This window comes from Bubalus kerabau, chromosome 8, assembly GCF_029407905.1.
Source record: "Bubalus kerabau isolate K-KA32 ecotype Philippines breed swamp buffalo chromosome 8, PCC_UOA_SB_1v2, whole genome shotgun sequence".
NCBI lineage: Eukaryota > Metazoa > Chordata > Mammalia > Artiodactyla > Bovidae > Bubalus > Bubalus kerabau.
Window position 1 is genome coordinate 8732294 of NC_073631.1, and position 15817 is coordinate 8748110.

A 15817-nucleotide genomic window follows, 5' to 3' on the forward strand; every position below is an offset into this window, starting at 1 on the left:
CTGCTGGTTAAAGCATTCTTAGTTGACTTTTTAAAAATTTACTGTGTCCTCATTTTCTTCTGGCTTGTACGGATTCTAACAAGAAGCCTCTGCCATTTTTATATGTGCTTCTTTGTATATACATTTCTTCCTCTACCTGTTTTAGGATCTTCTCTTTTATCACTGTTTTTCAGCAATGTGATTGATGTACATGGGTTCATTTATATTCAGCTTGGCATCTGCTGAATTTCTTGGGTCTGCAGATTTATAATTTCCATCCGTTAGGAATAATTTTGGCTATTATTTCCAATAATTTTTCCCACCTTCTTTTCTCCCCTGGGATTCCAACTACATGTATGTTAGGCTGCTTGAAATTGTCCCACAGTTGACTGCAGATCTTCTCCCTGTGTTTATTTTGGACAGTTTCTATTCCTATGTCTTTCATTATTCTTTTATTTTGCAGGGTCTAATCTGCTTTTGGAGCTGTTTATCTTTAATTTTAGATGCTGTATTTTTCTCTATAAATCCTTTTGCATCTTGTTTGTGCAGCCAATTTTGCACATTGTCATGGTTGTGGTCTCCTCCACAGCCTGAATGTAGGGAACAAATTTGTAACATATTCCTGTTGTTTCTTCATGTCTGTCACTCCTGTGTCTGGTATTATTGATTTGTTTTTCTCTTGACTAGGGTAATATTTTTCTTCTTCTCTGCATAAATTTTTTTTTATTGTGTGTCTATTTTGCACTTTAGTTTGTTGGTTGCTAGAAGTAGTTTTATACTCAGTAATAGACTCTATTTCAGTGCAAAGTTCAATAATTGAAATCAGTTGGGTGCTTTCGAGGGTTCCTTTTAAACTTTGTTCGTTCAAGTCCAGAGGAACCTTTAGAGGACTGTCTTGACCTGACTAGAGGTGATATCCTTCTGAAACATCTACTGATATCCCATGTATTAGGTGTCTTCCTTCTTTGTGGGGACATGAACCATCCCCTGACTGTCTGAGTGTCAAGAGAATGATTATGAAGTTCTTTACAATAGGTCTTTGCCCAGCTTTGGTAATTTCCTCTTAAGGACATGCAGATCTACACTCAGAGACCTGTGCATTCTTTGCCCCACACCCAGGTCTCCAGAGCCCCTTCTATGTAGCTCCCTCCACCCTGATATCCTACTATGCACATTTTGCTTGACTTAGTCACCTGCAACTCCAGTTTCCTCAACTGCATAAGCATGAAAAGCTTTGTATGATTTCCCTTCCTTGGGCTGTGGTTTGGAAACTGTCACTATTTTGTCTATTTTGTCTCCACTTTGCTGCCCATTTTCTAGCTTTCTGAGAAGGTATATTAATTCAGCAAGGAGAGTTTTACTGGTGTTTAGTGGGGAGAAACTAGGAAAGCTGCTAATGATCCTACAATGCACACAATGTCCCGCACAACAAAGAATTACCCAGCCCTTAATGTCAGTGTGGGGCTTCCCTGGTAGCTCAGCGGTAAAGTATCTGCCAGCTGATTCACGAGATGTGGGTTCAATCCCTGGGTCAGGAATATCCCCTGGAGAAGGAAATGGCAACCCACGCCAGTATTCTTGCCTGGGAAATTCTATGGACAGAGGAGCCTGGTAGGCTACACAGTCCATGGGCCAAAAATGAGTCCGACATGACTTAGCCACTAAATACCACCACCACCAACAAACGCCAATTGTGTCAAGGTTGAGAAACACTGGTTTGACATATTATACTAAGTCTATTATTTAGCTCTTCTTCAGGGACTCTAATTATATATATATTGTTTCTTCTTTCATTCTGTCTGCCCTCTGATGGTTAAGGATGAGAGGCTTGTGGAAGTTTCCTGATGGGAGAGACTTACTGAGGGAGAATCTGGGTCTTGTTCTGATGGGCAGGGCCATGCTCAGTAAAACTTTAATCCAATTTTCTGTTGATAGGTGGGGCTGCATTCCCTCCCTGTTGTTTGGCCTGAAGCCAAATCATGGCAGAGGTAATGAGAATGGTGACCTCCTTCAAAAGGACTCATGCCCATGCTGCTGTGTTCAGTGCCCCTGACCCCACAGCAGGCCACCCATGCCTCTACCAGAGACTCCTGGACACTCACAGGCAAGTCTTGCTCACTCTCTTGTGGGACACTGCTCCTTTCTCCTGGCTCCTGGTGCACACAAGGTTTTGTTTGTGCCCTCCAAGAGTCTGTTTCTCCAGTCCTGTGGAAGTTCTGTAATCAAATCCCACTGGCCTCCAAAGTCAGATTCCTTGGGGTTTCTCAGTCCCTTTGCCAAATTCCCAGGTTGGGAAATCTATTGTGGGTCCTAGAACTTTCTTACCAGGTTGAAAATTATTTTGGTATAATTGTTCTGCAGTTTGTGGTTGTCTGCTCAGCGGCTCTATGGTGGGGCTAATGGTGACCTCCTCCAACAGGGCTTCTGCACATGCTGTGTGTCCCAGGTCTGCAGCAGCCAGAGCCCCTGTCTCCACAGCAGGCCACTGTTGACTGGTGCCTCTGCAGGAGACACTCAAACACTCAAAGGCAGGTCTGGCTCATTCTCTGTGGGGTCTCTGGGGCCTAGTGCTCACAGGTTTTGTTTGAGCCCTCTCTGCAGGGAATGGGGTTTGATTCTAAACATGATTTCACCCCTCCTACTGTCTTGCTGGGACTTCTCCTTTGCCATTGGATATGGGGTATCTTTTTTTGGTGGGATCCAACATTCTCCCATCAATGGCTGTTCAGCAGAGAGCTGCAATTTTGGAGCTCTCATAGGAGAAGATGAGTGTATGACCTTCTACTCCACTGAATCCCTTAGAAGAAATGGAGTATCCCTCATAGTCAACAAAAGAGTATGAAATGCAGTACTTGGTTGCAATCTCAAAAATGACAGAATGATTTCTGTTCATTTCCAAGGCAAGCCATTCAATATTACAGTAATCCAAGTCTATGCCCAAACCACTAAAGTCGAAGAAGATGAAATTGAACAGTTCTATGATGACCTACAAGACCTTCTAGAACTAACACCAAAAAAAGATGTCCTTTTCATCATAGGGGTCTGGAATGCAAAAGGAGGAAGTCAAGAGATACCTGGAGCGACAGGCAAGTCTGGCCTTGGAGTATTGAAGCAGGGCAAAGGCTAACAGAGTTTTGCCAAAAAAATGGACTGGTCATAGCAAAACCCTCTTCCAAAAACACAAGAGATGATTCCACACATAGACATCACCAGATGGTCAATACTGAAATCAGATTAATTACATTCTTTACAGCCAAAGATGGAGAAGCTCTATACAGTCAGCAAAAACAAGACGAGGAGCAGACTGCACACAGATCATGAACACTTTATTGCAAAATTCAGACTTAAATTGAAGAAAGTAGGGAAAACCACTAGACCATTCAGGTATGACCTCAATCAAATCCCTTATGATTATACAGTGGAAGTGAGAAATAGATTTAAGGCATTAGATTTGATAGACAGAGTGCCTAAAGAATTATGGACGGAAGTTCATGACACTGTAGAGGAGACAGTGATCAAGACCATCCCCAAGAAAAAGAAATGCAAAAAGGAAAAATGGTTGTTGGAGGAGGCATTACAAATAGCTGAGAAAGGAAGAGAAGCTAAAGGCAAAGGAGAAAAGGAAAGATATACCCATCTGAACGGAGAATTCCAAAGAATAGCAAGGAGAGATAAGAAAGCCTTCCTCAGTGATCAGTGCAAAGAAATGGAGGAAAACAACAGAATGGGAAAGACTAGAGATCTCTTAAAGAAAATTAGAGATACCAAGGGAGCATTTCATGCAAAGATGGGCTCAATAAAGGACAGAGATGGTATGAACCTAACAGGAGCAGACGATATCAAGAGGTGGAAAGAATACAAAGAAGAACTATACAAAAAAATCTTAATGACCCAGATAACTATGATAGTGTGATCACTCACCAGAGCCAGACATCCTGGAATGCAAAGTCAAGTGGGCCTTAGGAAGCATCACTAAGAACAAAGCTAGTGGAGGTGATGGAATTCCAGTTGAGCTATTTCAAATCCTAAAAGATGATGCTATGAAAGTGCTGCACTCAATATGCCAGCAAATTTGGGGAACTCAGCAGTGGCCACAGGACTGGATATAGTCCATTTTCATTCCAACTCCAAAGAAAGGCAATGCCAAAGAATGCTCAAACTACCACACAATTGCACTCATTTCACATACTAGAAAAGTTATGCTCAAAATTCTCCAAGCAAGCCTTCAGTAGTATGTGAACTGAGACCTTCCAGATGTTCCAGTTGGATTTAGAGAAGGCAGAGGAATCAGAGATCAAACTGCCAACATCCACTGGATCACAGAAAGTTTCAGAAAGAGAGTTTCAAAAAAAAACATCTCCTTCTGATTTACTGACTACACCAAAGTCTTTGACTGTGTGGATCACAACAAACTCTGGAAAATTCTTCAAGAGACGGGAATACCAGACCACCTAACCTGCCTCCTGAGAAATCTGTATGCAGGTCAAGAAGCAACAGTTAGAACCAGACAGGGAACAACAGACTGGTTCCAAATTGGGAAAGGAGTACGTCAAGGCTGTATACTGTCACCCTGCTAATTTAACTTATATGCAGAGTACATCATATGAAATGCCAGGCTGGATGAAGTACAAGATGTCATACCAATAACCTCAGATATGCAGATGATACCACCCTTATAGCAGAAAACAAAGAGGAACTAAAGAACCTCTTGATGAAAGTGAGAGTGAAAAAGCTGGCTTAAAACTCAACATTCAAAAAACTAAGATCATGGCATCCAGGCCCATCGCTTCATGGCAAATAGATGGGGAAACAATGGAAATAGTGACAGACTTTATTACCTTGGGTTCCAAAATCATTATGGATGGTGACTGCAGCCCTGAAAGTAAAAGACACTTGCTCCTTGGAAGAAAAGCTAAGCCAAACCTAGACAGGATATTAAAAAGCAGAGACATTACTTTGGTGACCAAGGTCCATGTAGTCAACGCTATGGTTTTTCTAGTAGTCATGTATGGGTATGAGAGTTGGAATATAAAGAAAGCTGTGCCGAAGAATTGATGCTTTTGAACTGTGGTGTTGGAGAAGACTCTTGAGAGTCCCTTGGACTGCAAGGAGATCAAGCCAGTCAGCCCTGAATATTCATTGGAAGGTCTCATGCTGAAGCTGAAGCTCCAATACACTGGCCATCTGATGCGAATAACTGTCTCACTGAAAAAGACCCTGATGCTGGGAAAGATCAAAGGCAGGAGGAGAAGGGGACAACAGAGGATGAGATAGTTGGATTGCATCACTGACTCCATGGACATGAGTCTGAGCAAATCTGTGAGTTGGTGATGGACAGGGAAGCCTGGCTTACTGTAGTCCATGGGGTTGCAAAGAGTCGGTCACGACTGAGTTGACTGAACTGAACTCTTTCTTCTTTGCATATCTTCCTTTTCAACCATTTTCCCTTAGCTATTTTGAACTAATTCTTTATTGCCTTTTTACTCTCTTGGATGATTTTTATTAAATTTTTATTTTAATTGCCTTTTTCTTGGGTTTCATGTAATGAAGTCATAATTTCTGAATGAATCTTTATTTTACCTAAAATTTTATTTGCAATTATTCTTTGAATTTCTGTATGAAATTTCTGTACTTTTTCACATCCCCAAATGGTTGTTTGAAAATATATAACAAACTTCAGAGTGTATTACAATGCTCTTCTGTTTTATAGTTGGTTTGGGGAGTAATTGTCTTCACTGAAGTATTCTAATTCTTGTTTTCTGTTTTATTACAGTTTAATTCAATCTGTGAATTTCATGTGGTTTATAAAATTTAAAGTTCAATTGTGCCCTCTTTTGTCAGTGTAGCCAAGTACTATTTCTTTTTTTTTAAATCTTATTTGACTGTTAGAAGATGGGCTGTGTAATCTCCAATTAAGTAATTCTTTTTGCCTTTCAGGATCTTAAATTTTCTTCTTTCCTTCCTTTTTTGACCCTTTGTCACCCAACCTCCAAAAAGTGACTCTCATTCCTTTTAATCTTCTTCTCCTACACAAACAATTCCCTTCAGAAACTGCCATCACAAATCATGTGCTATTTTAACTCATTCTCTGTAGACTTAGACTTTAGGTTTAGGCATCATTTATATTTCAGTCTTAGTAGTGTTTGTTGCTCAATTTTGTCCAACTCTTTGTGACCCCCCAGCCTGTCAGACTCTGTCCATGGAATTCTCCAGGCAAGAATACTGGAGTGGGAGGCCATTCCATTCTCCAGGGGATCTTACCGACTGAGGATCAAACCTGGGTCTCCTGCACTGCAGGCAGATTCCTGTCTAAATCACCAGAGACTTAGTCTATTTATCCAGGTTTTTTTTTTTTTTTAAAACAAACAAACAAACAAACACAATTTTAGGCTGCCTTCTATTTACCATGTAATTTTTGCAAGACTGTTTTCATTTACCATAAAAAGTTTTCTGTTGAGAACTTCAGGCATGACCTGTTTTATTTTTAACTTGCAGTAATTTCAATTTTAGAGTTTCTCTGTCTTCTAGTTATGCTGATTTTTAAAAATTATTTTTTTATTGAAGGATAATTGCTTTACAGAATTTTTTTGTTTTCTGTCAAACCTCAACATGAATCAGCCATGAGTATACATATATCCCCTCCCTCTTGAACCTGCCTCACATGTCCCTCCCCATCTCACCCCTCTAGGTTGATACAGAGCTCCTGTTTGAGTTTCCTGAGACATACAGCCCATTCCCATTGGCTATCTATTTTACATACGGTAATGTAAGTTTCCATGTTACTCTCTCCAAACATCTCACCCTCTCCTCCCCTCTCCCCATGTCCATAGGTCTCTTCTCTATGTCTGTTTCTCCACTGCTGCCCTGTAAGTAAATTCTTCAGTACCATTTTTCTAGATTCTGTATATATGTGTTAGTATACGATATTTATCTTTGTCTTTTAACTTACTTCACTGTGTATAATAGGCTCTTGAAAACTATCGTTTGTCGTCTTATGAATTGTTTCTGAGTTTCTGTGCAGAAGGCCAGTTTTATGTGGCCACCATTATACTGGCTCCCCCAAAGTTATATTTTTATTCTTCTTGACTGGCACTGACAGATAACTATCAAATGTTTTTCAGTGAACCAACTTGTGGCACTGCTGATCTTTTAAAATGTGTTTGTTTTCTATTTCCCTAATTTCTTATTTTATCTTTATTATATCCTCCCTTCAGTTAAAAAAAAAAGTCCTCTTTTTCTCACTTTTTGAGATGGATGCTTGCATAGTTCTTAAATTTCCAGGACTTCTTCTGCTGTATTTTTTAAGATTATATATTTTCCTCCAGAGATTTTTGTAATTGCATTCCCACACATGTTGCTACAATACTTCCATTTTTAACTGAAGCTATAGTTGATGTACAATATTATATGTTATAGGTGTACAATATAGTGACTCACAATTTTTAAAGATTATACTCCATTTATAGGTTATTATAAAATACAGGTTATATTCCTTGTGTTGTATGATATCTTATTATTGTTCAAGATATTTTCTACTTTTCCCTTATGATTTCTTCTCTGGTCAGTAACTCATTGAAAAACATATTTTTATATTTTCAAATACATACTCTTTAAGTATATTTTGATTTAATTGTCTTGTAGGCAAAGAATATATTCTGTATGGTTTAAAACATTAAAAAAAATTAGACTTGTTTTATGGGTAATATGTAGTAATTTTTATCAATGATTATTGCAAAAATATTTATTTATGTATGTCTATTAGATCAAGTTGTTAACTGTTTTGTTTTATTACACTGTTTATAGTTCTAGGTTATCTCTAGGTACTATACTCCCCAGTATCCCATTGTCATGTTAATCAGCACAGTTTATGATGACTCATATTAGCAAGTCATCAGCAAATATTTCAGTGCCTTTGCAGATAAAAATCCATGTTTAGCGCAGAAGTCACCAAAATCAAACCAACACTGTTAGTGTTATGCATGACTAACAAATATGAAATTTATGCCAAACAAATTGGTGCTACCTCAATATAATTTCTACATCTGACCCATACACATAGGAAAGAATAAGAGCTGTGTTAGAGATGGTCCCATCAGTTCATGGCAAATAGATGGGGAAACAGTGGAAAGAGTGAGAGACTTTATTTTTCTGGGCTCCAAAATCACTGCAGATGGTGACTGCAGCCATGAAATTAAAAGATGTTTGCTCCTTGGAAGAAAAGTTATGACCAACCTAGACAGCATATTAAAAAGCAGAGACATGACTTTACCAACGGAAGTCCTTCTAGTCATACTACAGTTTTTCCAGTAGTCATATATGGATGTCAGAGTTGGACTATAAAGAAAGCTGAGTGCCTAAGAATTGATTCTTTTGAACTGTGGTGTTGGAGAAGACTCTTGAGAGTCCCTTGGACTGCAAGGAGATCAAAGGAAATCAGTCCTGAATATTCATTGGAAGGTCTGATGCTGAAACTGAAGCTCCAATATTTTGGCCACCTGATGTGAAGAACTGACTTACTGGAAAAAGCCCTGATGCTGGGAAAGATTGAAGGTGGGAGAAGAGGGAGACAACAAGGATGAGATGGTTGGATGGCATCACCAACTCAATGGACCTGAGTTTGAATAAACTCCAGGAGTTGGTGAGGGACAGGGAGGCCTGGCTTGCTGCATGATCCATGGGGTCACAAAGGGTCAGACATGACTGAGTGGCTTAACTGAACTGAACTGAGAGATGGAACAAACAAGTAAAACCAATGGGATCTACAGTTAAAAACGAGGCATGGAAAAATACAAAATCAGATCATTTTTTCAATTTCTAAAAAGCATTCTAAATTACAATTATAATTCATTTAAAATATTTTAGATTGTGAACTTTTCAGTAATTTACAAGATCTGTCACAATTAACTTGTTTCCCATGGCTAATTATTGATAAAATTGGTGAGTGATGTGTACCTAAGACTGGTCCTCTTCTAGTTTTAGTGCAAAATTTCTGAAATCTGTCATTTCTTATTGTTCTTAAGAAGATAGCTAACAGGGTCTGAAATTATGCCTCTTCACTTTCTGGTGATCCCTATTAGTGTCCATCGTCATCTTGATGTATCACATCTTTGGTATCATGCACAGTCTTTCACTGGAAACTGGATTTTTTTCAAATACACAATCTCTTCCATTTCCTGATTAGTCTTGTAAGACAACACTTCTATGTTATGTATCTTCAATTTCTTTATGAACTATTTCAGTTTCCAGGTCCTCAACTTTACATAATCTACATCATTTCCTAATAAACATTCATTTTCTAGTAGCTATTCTTTTGTGGGTGCATCTTCTTTCTACTTCTGTTTTCTGAATGTTTTGCGTGTACTATTTCATAAAGAAGTGATTAAATTTGCTCTTTGACTTCATCTTTGGTGTTCTTGGAATCTGATTCAATGGAGACCTATACTAATGACTCTAGATCTAATTTCGTAGATTCTATGACAAGATTGATGACACTGAAGGAGACCTCTTTATGTGCTAATACTTGAGCATCATTCCATTAAGATCTTCCATCGCCATCATCACGAATGTTTCAGTTTCCTAGAGCTTCTTCATGTTGAACAAGACCTAACAAAAGTTAACAACTAATGCTCAGATTTTTAAACAATATGATTACTGTAAACAATATGAAGAAAAAACTTTCAAAAACTCTCTACTTCTTTCCACTTTTGTGTCTTCCATGCTTTGTCTTTAAGACTTTGCTGCCATGTTTATTGGCTGACACCAACAGCTTCTGCTGTCATGTCTGGCATTCTGTATGGAACCATAACTAACCCTTAATGTACAGCAGACACTGTGAGGGGATGCCCCAGGGAACTCCAGAAATAAACAGCAGTGGGTATAATAATTGTATCTTCATATATTGCTTCTATACTAATCTTATACACATCTGGGATTCCAAATAAACATATGTTCTTTTTCACTGTATTTTCTATGCTTTTTACTTTCCCATAAAAGTAAACAATTTGGTATTTTCCATCTTTTTATAAATTTGCGCATCAAGAGTAGTTTCCTCTCTTTTATCCACTGTTCTCCAATTCTCTCTCTAACCATGTCTGATTCACTACAGGATCCATTTATGTTCTCTGTTTGTTTTATTTTCCAGTTGAACTTTGCATTTCACAATTTCCAACTTGTTTACTAAAGTGTTAGCTCATTTCTTTTTCTTTTCAAACATTTTGTGCTACTTCCAATGTCCATAATCAATTTGTGAGTCTTTTTGTTTTTTTCTCATTTTTTCTGGTTCTCACTCATGGTGTCCATTCTCTTTTTGTGTTTGGTTACAGTTGATTGTGTATTAAACACTATATTTTAAAAGTTATTGACAGAAATAATTTAAGGCTTAGTAATTAGTATATTATTTTTCTCCAAATAAGTTTTCTTTGTATCTGCCTGGAAATGATAGCAATCTTGGGTCACTTTAACACTGGTTAAAGACTTAAAGTTTTCTCATTTATTCTGAAGCCAGTTGTAGTATTTTTTACTATTGATCTACCCTTACCTTTAAGGTGCCAGCCTTCAGGCATTTAGCTCAAAATAGTGGGTGGTTTTCAAAGATCAATTCTAATTTTTGATGACTTATACCTATGAGACTAGCAAATGTTCAGTTAAGAGTAGTTTCCCCTTTCAGAGCAGCAAATTCCTATCAGGCCAAAGTGACCCTAAGTGCTGGCTTACATTTTAAAGTTTCTAACCTTTCATTGGTTCAGCAATTTCTCTCCATTAGCTTTCTGATATTAAAAAAGTAAATATTAATCTAGTTATTTCCATTGGAAATATTGTCCCATGTTACTTAGTTAGCTTCCATTACTGGTAGGAAAATATCAAGATTTATCTTGACATAAAACTCTATGCTTAAATTTAAATAAGTATGCTTTATGAGTTTTTGCATGACAAGAACTTCAGAATTCTAATTCTAAAATAGATAGCTAGGTAAAGCATATAGCCTTGCCATAAATTTACAGCCTTCGATGGGGGAAAAAATGCATCAGTGCCTTCAATAATAATGTCCCCTTTCCAAGCTCTCACAGGACTTATCAGAAGGAGCAATGGATTCTTTGAAGAGTCTGGAGATGGAATAAGCAAAATTAACACATACAAATTCTCCTTACTATTGAAATCAAATTCTCCATTTCATCTGAATTTAGAATAGTTCAAAACAGGGAAAATCTCCTCCATTTTAATGCCACGATTTTCTTATAGAAAAAAATGCAGACAAGAATAGACATGAAGTCCTGGCATGGGTGGATGGTATCTTGAGTAAAGGAGACACAGGTGACATATATTTTGAGTAACCTTTTTATTCCATGGCCATACACCCTAGTATACCTGATGACCTGTGGGAGGTATGCTCCATTTCTCTTTGTGGTAGAATTAGAAAAGGCAAAGGGAGAGGTGGGAAAAGGAGAAATCAACTTGAAAAACTACGGATAAATTTAGGCAGATCAACTTTAGGAAGGAATAAATACAAGAGTTACAAAAATGGAAATAGATTCCTTGAAGATATCCATAACTTTACTGATAATAGACATTTTTTTTTTTTTTTTGCGGGGGTGGTGATGAAAATGTTCAAAAATTAGACTGTAATAATGGTTGTACAATTCAGTGGAAAGCCAAAGAAAAACCCCACTGAATTGAATACTTCAAATGGGCAAGTTTTATATTTTGTAAAATAAACCTCAATAAAGCTGCTTAAAAAAAGAAACATGTCATATCTATGTATCTCTGGAGGAGTCTCCAAGTAATTAGAGTCTACTAAATCCACATAGGAAGATTCAGAAATATATCCAGCTTTAAAGTTTGACTTTATCTTTGTGGTCAAGTCAGTTGCTTTAAATCACTAGGTTTCAGCTTTCTCAAATAATATGAGATAAACACATTGTCTTGTCTAGAAGCAGGAACTGAACACACTTTTTTTTTTTTTTTCAATTAATACATGGTAGGAGTGCTCCAGGTGAAGTGTAGGATACAACAAGGAAAGGACGCTGATGGGAATGTGGTTTCAGCTGAAGTCTAGCTTTATTCTTTCCTCAAGGAAGTCAGTCACTGGCAAGTCTGAGTGGTCATGAGGGAGGGTGTATTGTCCAGCTGGCAGCCGTCAGACACGTAGTGTGCACTGCCCGCTGCTACTGGGGAGGGTGCGCTTGCCAGCAGAGGGGGCCTGGTTGAACATACCATCATCCACTACTCACTCCTCTTCCATAGTGTTGCTGTAGGGATGCACAGACAATGAGACTCTACAATGACTGTGAACTTCTGCACAGGGCCTGACAGGTAAGGAAGGAGTACTTTATAAATGGTAGCTATTAAAAAAAAAAAAACAACTTATATGCTAGTTGACTAACAATGCTGTGATAGTTTCAGGTATATAGCAAAGTGATTCCATTATACATGTACCATTCTTCTTCTAATTCTTTTCCCATTTAGGTTATTACAAAATACTGAGCAGAGTTCCCTGTGTTATACAATAGGTCCTTCTTGGTTATCCATTTTAAATATAATAGCATGTAAATGTCAATCCCAAACTATCCCTCTCCCCACCCTTACCCTCTAGCAACCATATGTTTGTTAGTTCTTTAAGTCGGTGAGTTTGTTTCTGCTTTGTAAATAAGTTCATTTGTATCATTTTAAGTGCTATCAACAATATTTCTCTCTCTTACAATTCAGTATGATAGCTATTTGTTTACAGGGCATAAAATATCAAATACACAATGAAATAAGTTGATTACAAATATTACATAACCCATCTAGTAAGAAATTCTTACTGTACATGTTGCTTCCTCATCAAATGTATATGGGTGATTTATTGAGTGTTCTCCATGATGCGGTTGGAAAGGAGTAACTTTCAGTGGGCTCGTCCAACCTGAAAACAAAAATGTATGTGGTTTGGGTACATACATATGAAATACATACAAACAAAATGCAATAGAAATTTATTTTTCCACCAGAACTGTTTTCTACTAGAAAGCTGAACTTAGGTGGTGTTTATTTTTCAATGGGTTATCTAAAAACTTTTCTCATTGAGAACAGAACAGCCCTGAAATTTGTATTTTAGTATAATGATAATAGTGTACAATTATCGGATACTTATTACTTATTATTGTAAGAGATCTCTTGGGTACTATTAATCTGTGTATGTGCATGTACACATGCTGGAGATGCTGGTGACACAAAGGAGTTTACTATGTAGATGATTCAACCTAACAATAAGAGACTAGCAAATATAAAAGCTGCCTTCAACAAATATTTACTGCCCTATAAATGAAAGAGGATGAATATTTAAAGATGGAAAACAGGTTTCCTGTTTTTAGGTGCTCATGAACAAATGGAAAAACAGACATGTCAAGTAGGTAATGCAGTATAATGTGTTAACTTTAATAACAGTTGAGCTCTGAGTGCTGAGGGAGTGCAGGGGAGGGACATCTAATCCAGCCAGATTGCAGGAAGTTAGGAACATCTTTCCGACAAAAGACGACTTCATTTGACAACTGATTACAACTCGGTTAACAACGGAAGTGGCAGAAGTAGAGTCATTCCAGACAGAGGAACAGTATGTGTGATGGCAGGCTAGACCTGTTGAGCAATATCAAAACTCTTATGAGAAATTACTGAAGGTTGGGTATAGCTACATGTTGAAATGGCAGCCAGCGAATGGTAGAAGATAAACAGAAGAGGTCAGCCAAAGTCACGACATGAAAGTCTTGGACTTAACCTTCAGAGAGATGGCCATTACAAAGTCCTTAATCAGAGAGACTGATAACTTTGTAAATTACTCTGGTTTGGACAGGAGACTAGTGTAGGTGTAGATAATGGTTGTACCACAGAAATCCTTTCCCTACTGCATGGGGGCTTCTAATTTGGTCCTCTACTTTTTAGCTTGGGGCTTCCCTGGTTCAGCTGGTAAAGAATCCACCTACAATGCAGGAGACCCTGGTTCAATTCCTGGGTCAGGAAGATCGCCTGCAGAAGAGATAGGCTACCCACTCCAGTACACTTGGCCTTCCCTGGCGGCTCAGCTGGTAAAGAATCTACCTGCAATGCAGGAGACCTGGCTTCAATCCCTGGGTTGGGAAGATCCCCTGGAGAAGAGAACAATTACCCACTTTAGTATTCTGGCCTGGAGAATTCCAAGGACTGTACAGTGCATGGGGTTGCAGTCAGAAACAACCGAGCAACTTTCACTTTCAACTTTTCAACTGTTTACCTTTGAAACCCCATAAATTAATCTAACTTAGCAGATGATGAAACTAAAATGTTAAAATGTGGGGCTAGATGGACAGTACATAGATGTTTAAACATAGTTAGAGGGGTTTGGGATAACACAGGAGTACCATGGTTACCATTGATCCCAATCTGGTGGAGCTCTATAAGAGAGGGCTGCAATTCTTAGGGCTTAATAACATATATACTTCCTGGCTAAGATGCCAGTGTGGCCTCATGAATTGTTTGACCTCCTCTGAGTCTTCTTTTCCTCACCTTTAATGACTGCTGTCACAGCTGTAAAAACTACAACTGTATTTAACGGAACTGGCAAATTGGCATGAAGTCCACATCTTTATTTACAACTTTATTAATTATCAATTAGGAGCTATAACATTATTAGTACCCATGGAAGTAATATCATTTTCATGATGATGATGAAGATTCGGTCAGTATTTAACCAAGGAACTCAGGACAGAATCTGAAAAGAGAAGTGGCAATGGAGGGCCAGAGAATTGGGACCCTCTGTGGAGAAGGCAATGGCACCCCACTCCAGTACTCTTGCCTGGAAAATCCCATGGACAGAGGAGCCCAGTAGGCTCCAGTAGGCTCCATGGGGTCGCTAAGAGTCGGACACGACTGAGCAACTTCACTTTGACTTTTCACTTTCATGCATTGGAGAAGGAAATGGCAACCCACTCCAGTGTTCTTGCCTGGAGAATCCCAGGGACGGGGGAGCCTGGTGGGCTGCCGTCTATGGGGTTGCACAGAGTCGGACGTGACTGAAGCGACTTAGCAGTAGCAGCAGCAGTGGATCCTGAGGGAAGTCAGAGAGTAGCATGTGAGAAGGCCTTCAACAGCACTGCTGACTGTGAAGACGGAGCTGGCCATGTGAGAGGGCTCCAGGAGCACAGTGTGTCCCCTGGACATCAAAGAGCAAGGAAACGGGTGCCTCAGATGTCAGGGACTGAATTCTGCACAACTGGAATAAACCCCAAAGCAGATTTCCCCCAACTCTCTAGATATAAACAAAGAGTACACCTTGATTGTGGCATCATTGGATCTCAAACAAAGAACAGAGTGGCTTCTGACCCACAAACTTGTGAGTAATAAATGTGTTTCATTTAAAGCTGCTAAGTCTGTGGCAGTTTGTTACAATGGCAAGAAAAATTAATACAGAGGCAGAGGTGAGAGGCCAAGAGGCAGTGCTGATTTCCACAATCATTTCAGCTTTGAGAATGATAATTCTGTGACTCAGCTGGCCAAAGAAAATCCTCCAGAAGATTCTCATGCCAACAGCAGACACATGGCACTTTTTGGTATCCTCTGATTTGAAGCCATTTTTACCAGATGCTTAGAAAAAAACAAAAGAAAATAGAAAAACAAGAAAACTAAAATTCTGATTTTAAGCCAGAGTAGAAGTAAACAGTGGAGAAGGAAATGGCAACCCACTCCAGTGTTCTTGCCTGGAGAATCCCAGGGACGGGGGAGCCTGGTGGGCTGCCGTCTATGGGGTCGCACAGAGTCGGACACGACTGAAGCGACTTAGCAGCAGCAGCAGCAGCAAAAGTAAACAGGGCAATGAATTACGGCTACACTGTAT

General features: G+C 38.8%; 1 protein-coding gene across 1 annotated transcript in view; it reads right to left on the minus strand.

Moving 5' to 3' along the window:
- The window catches only part of SPMIP7 (sperm microtubule inner protein 7), a 63221-nt gene that overhangs the window by 40636 nt on the left and 6768 nt on the right, over window positions 1-15817 (minus strand). Inside the window, exon 2 of the mRNA XM_055589669.1 lies at window positions 12780-12877. Coding sequence (XP_055445644.1) covers window positions 12780-12877 — 98 coding nt within the window. The remainder of the gene's footprint in view (window positions 1-12779; window positions 12878-15817) is intronic.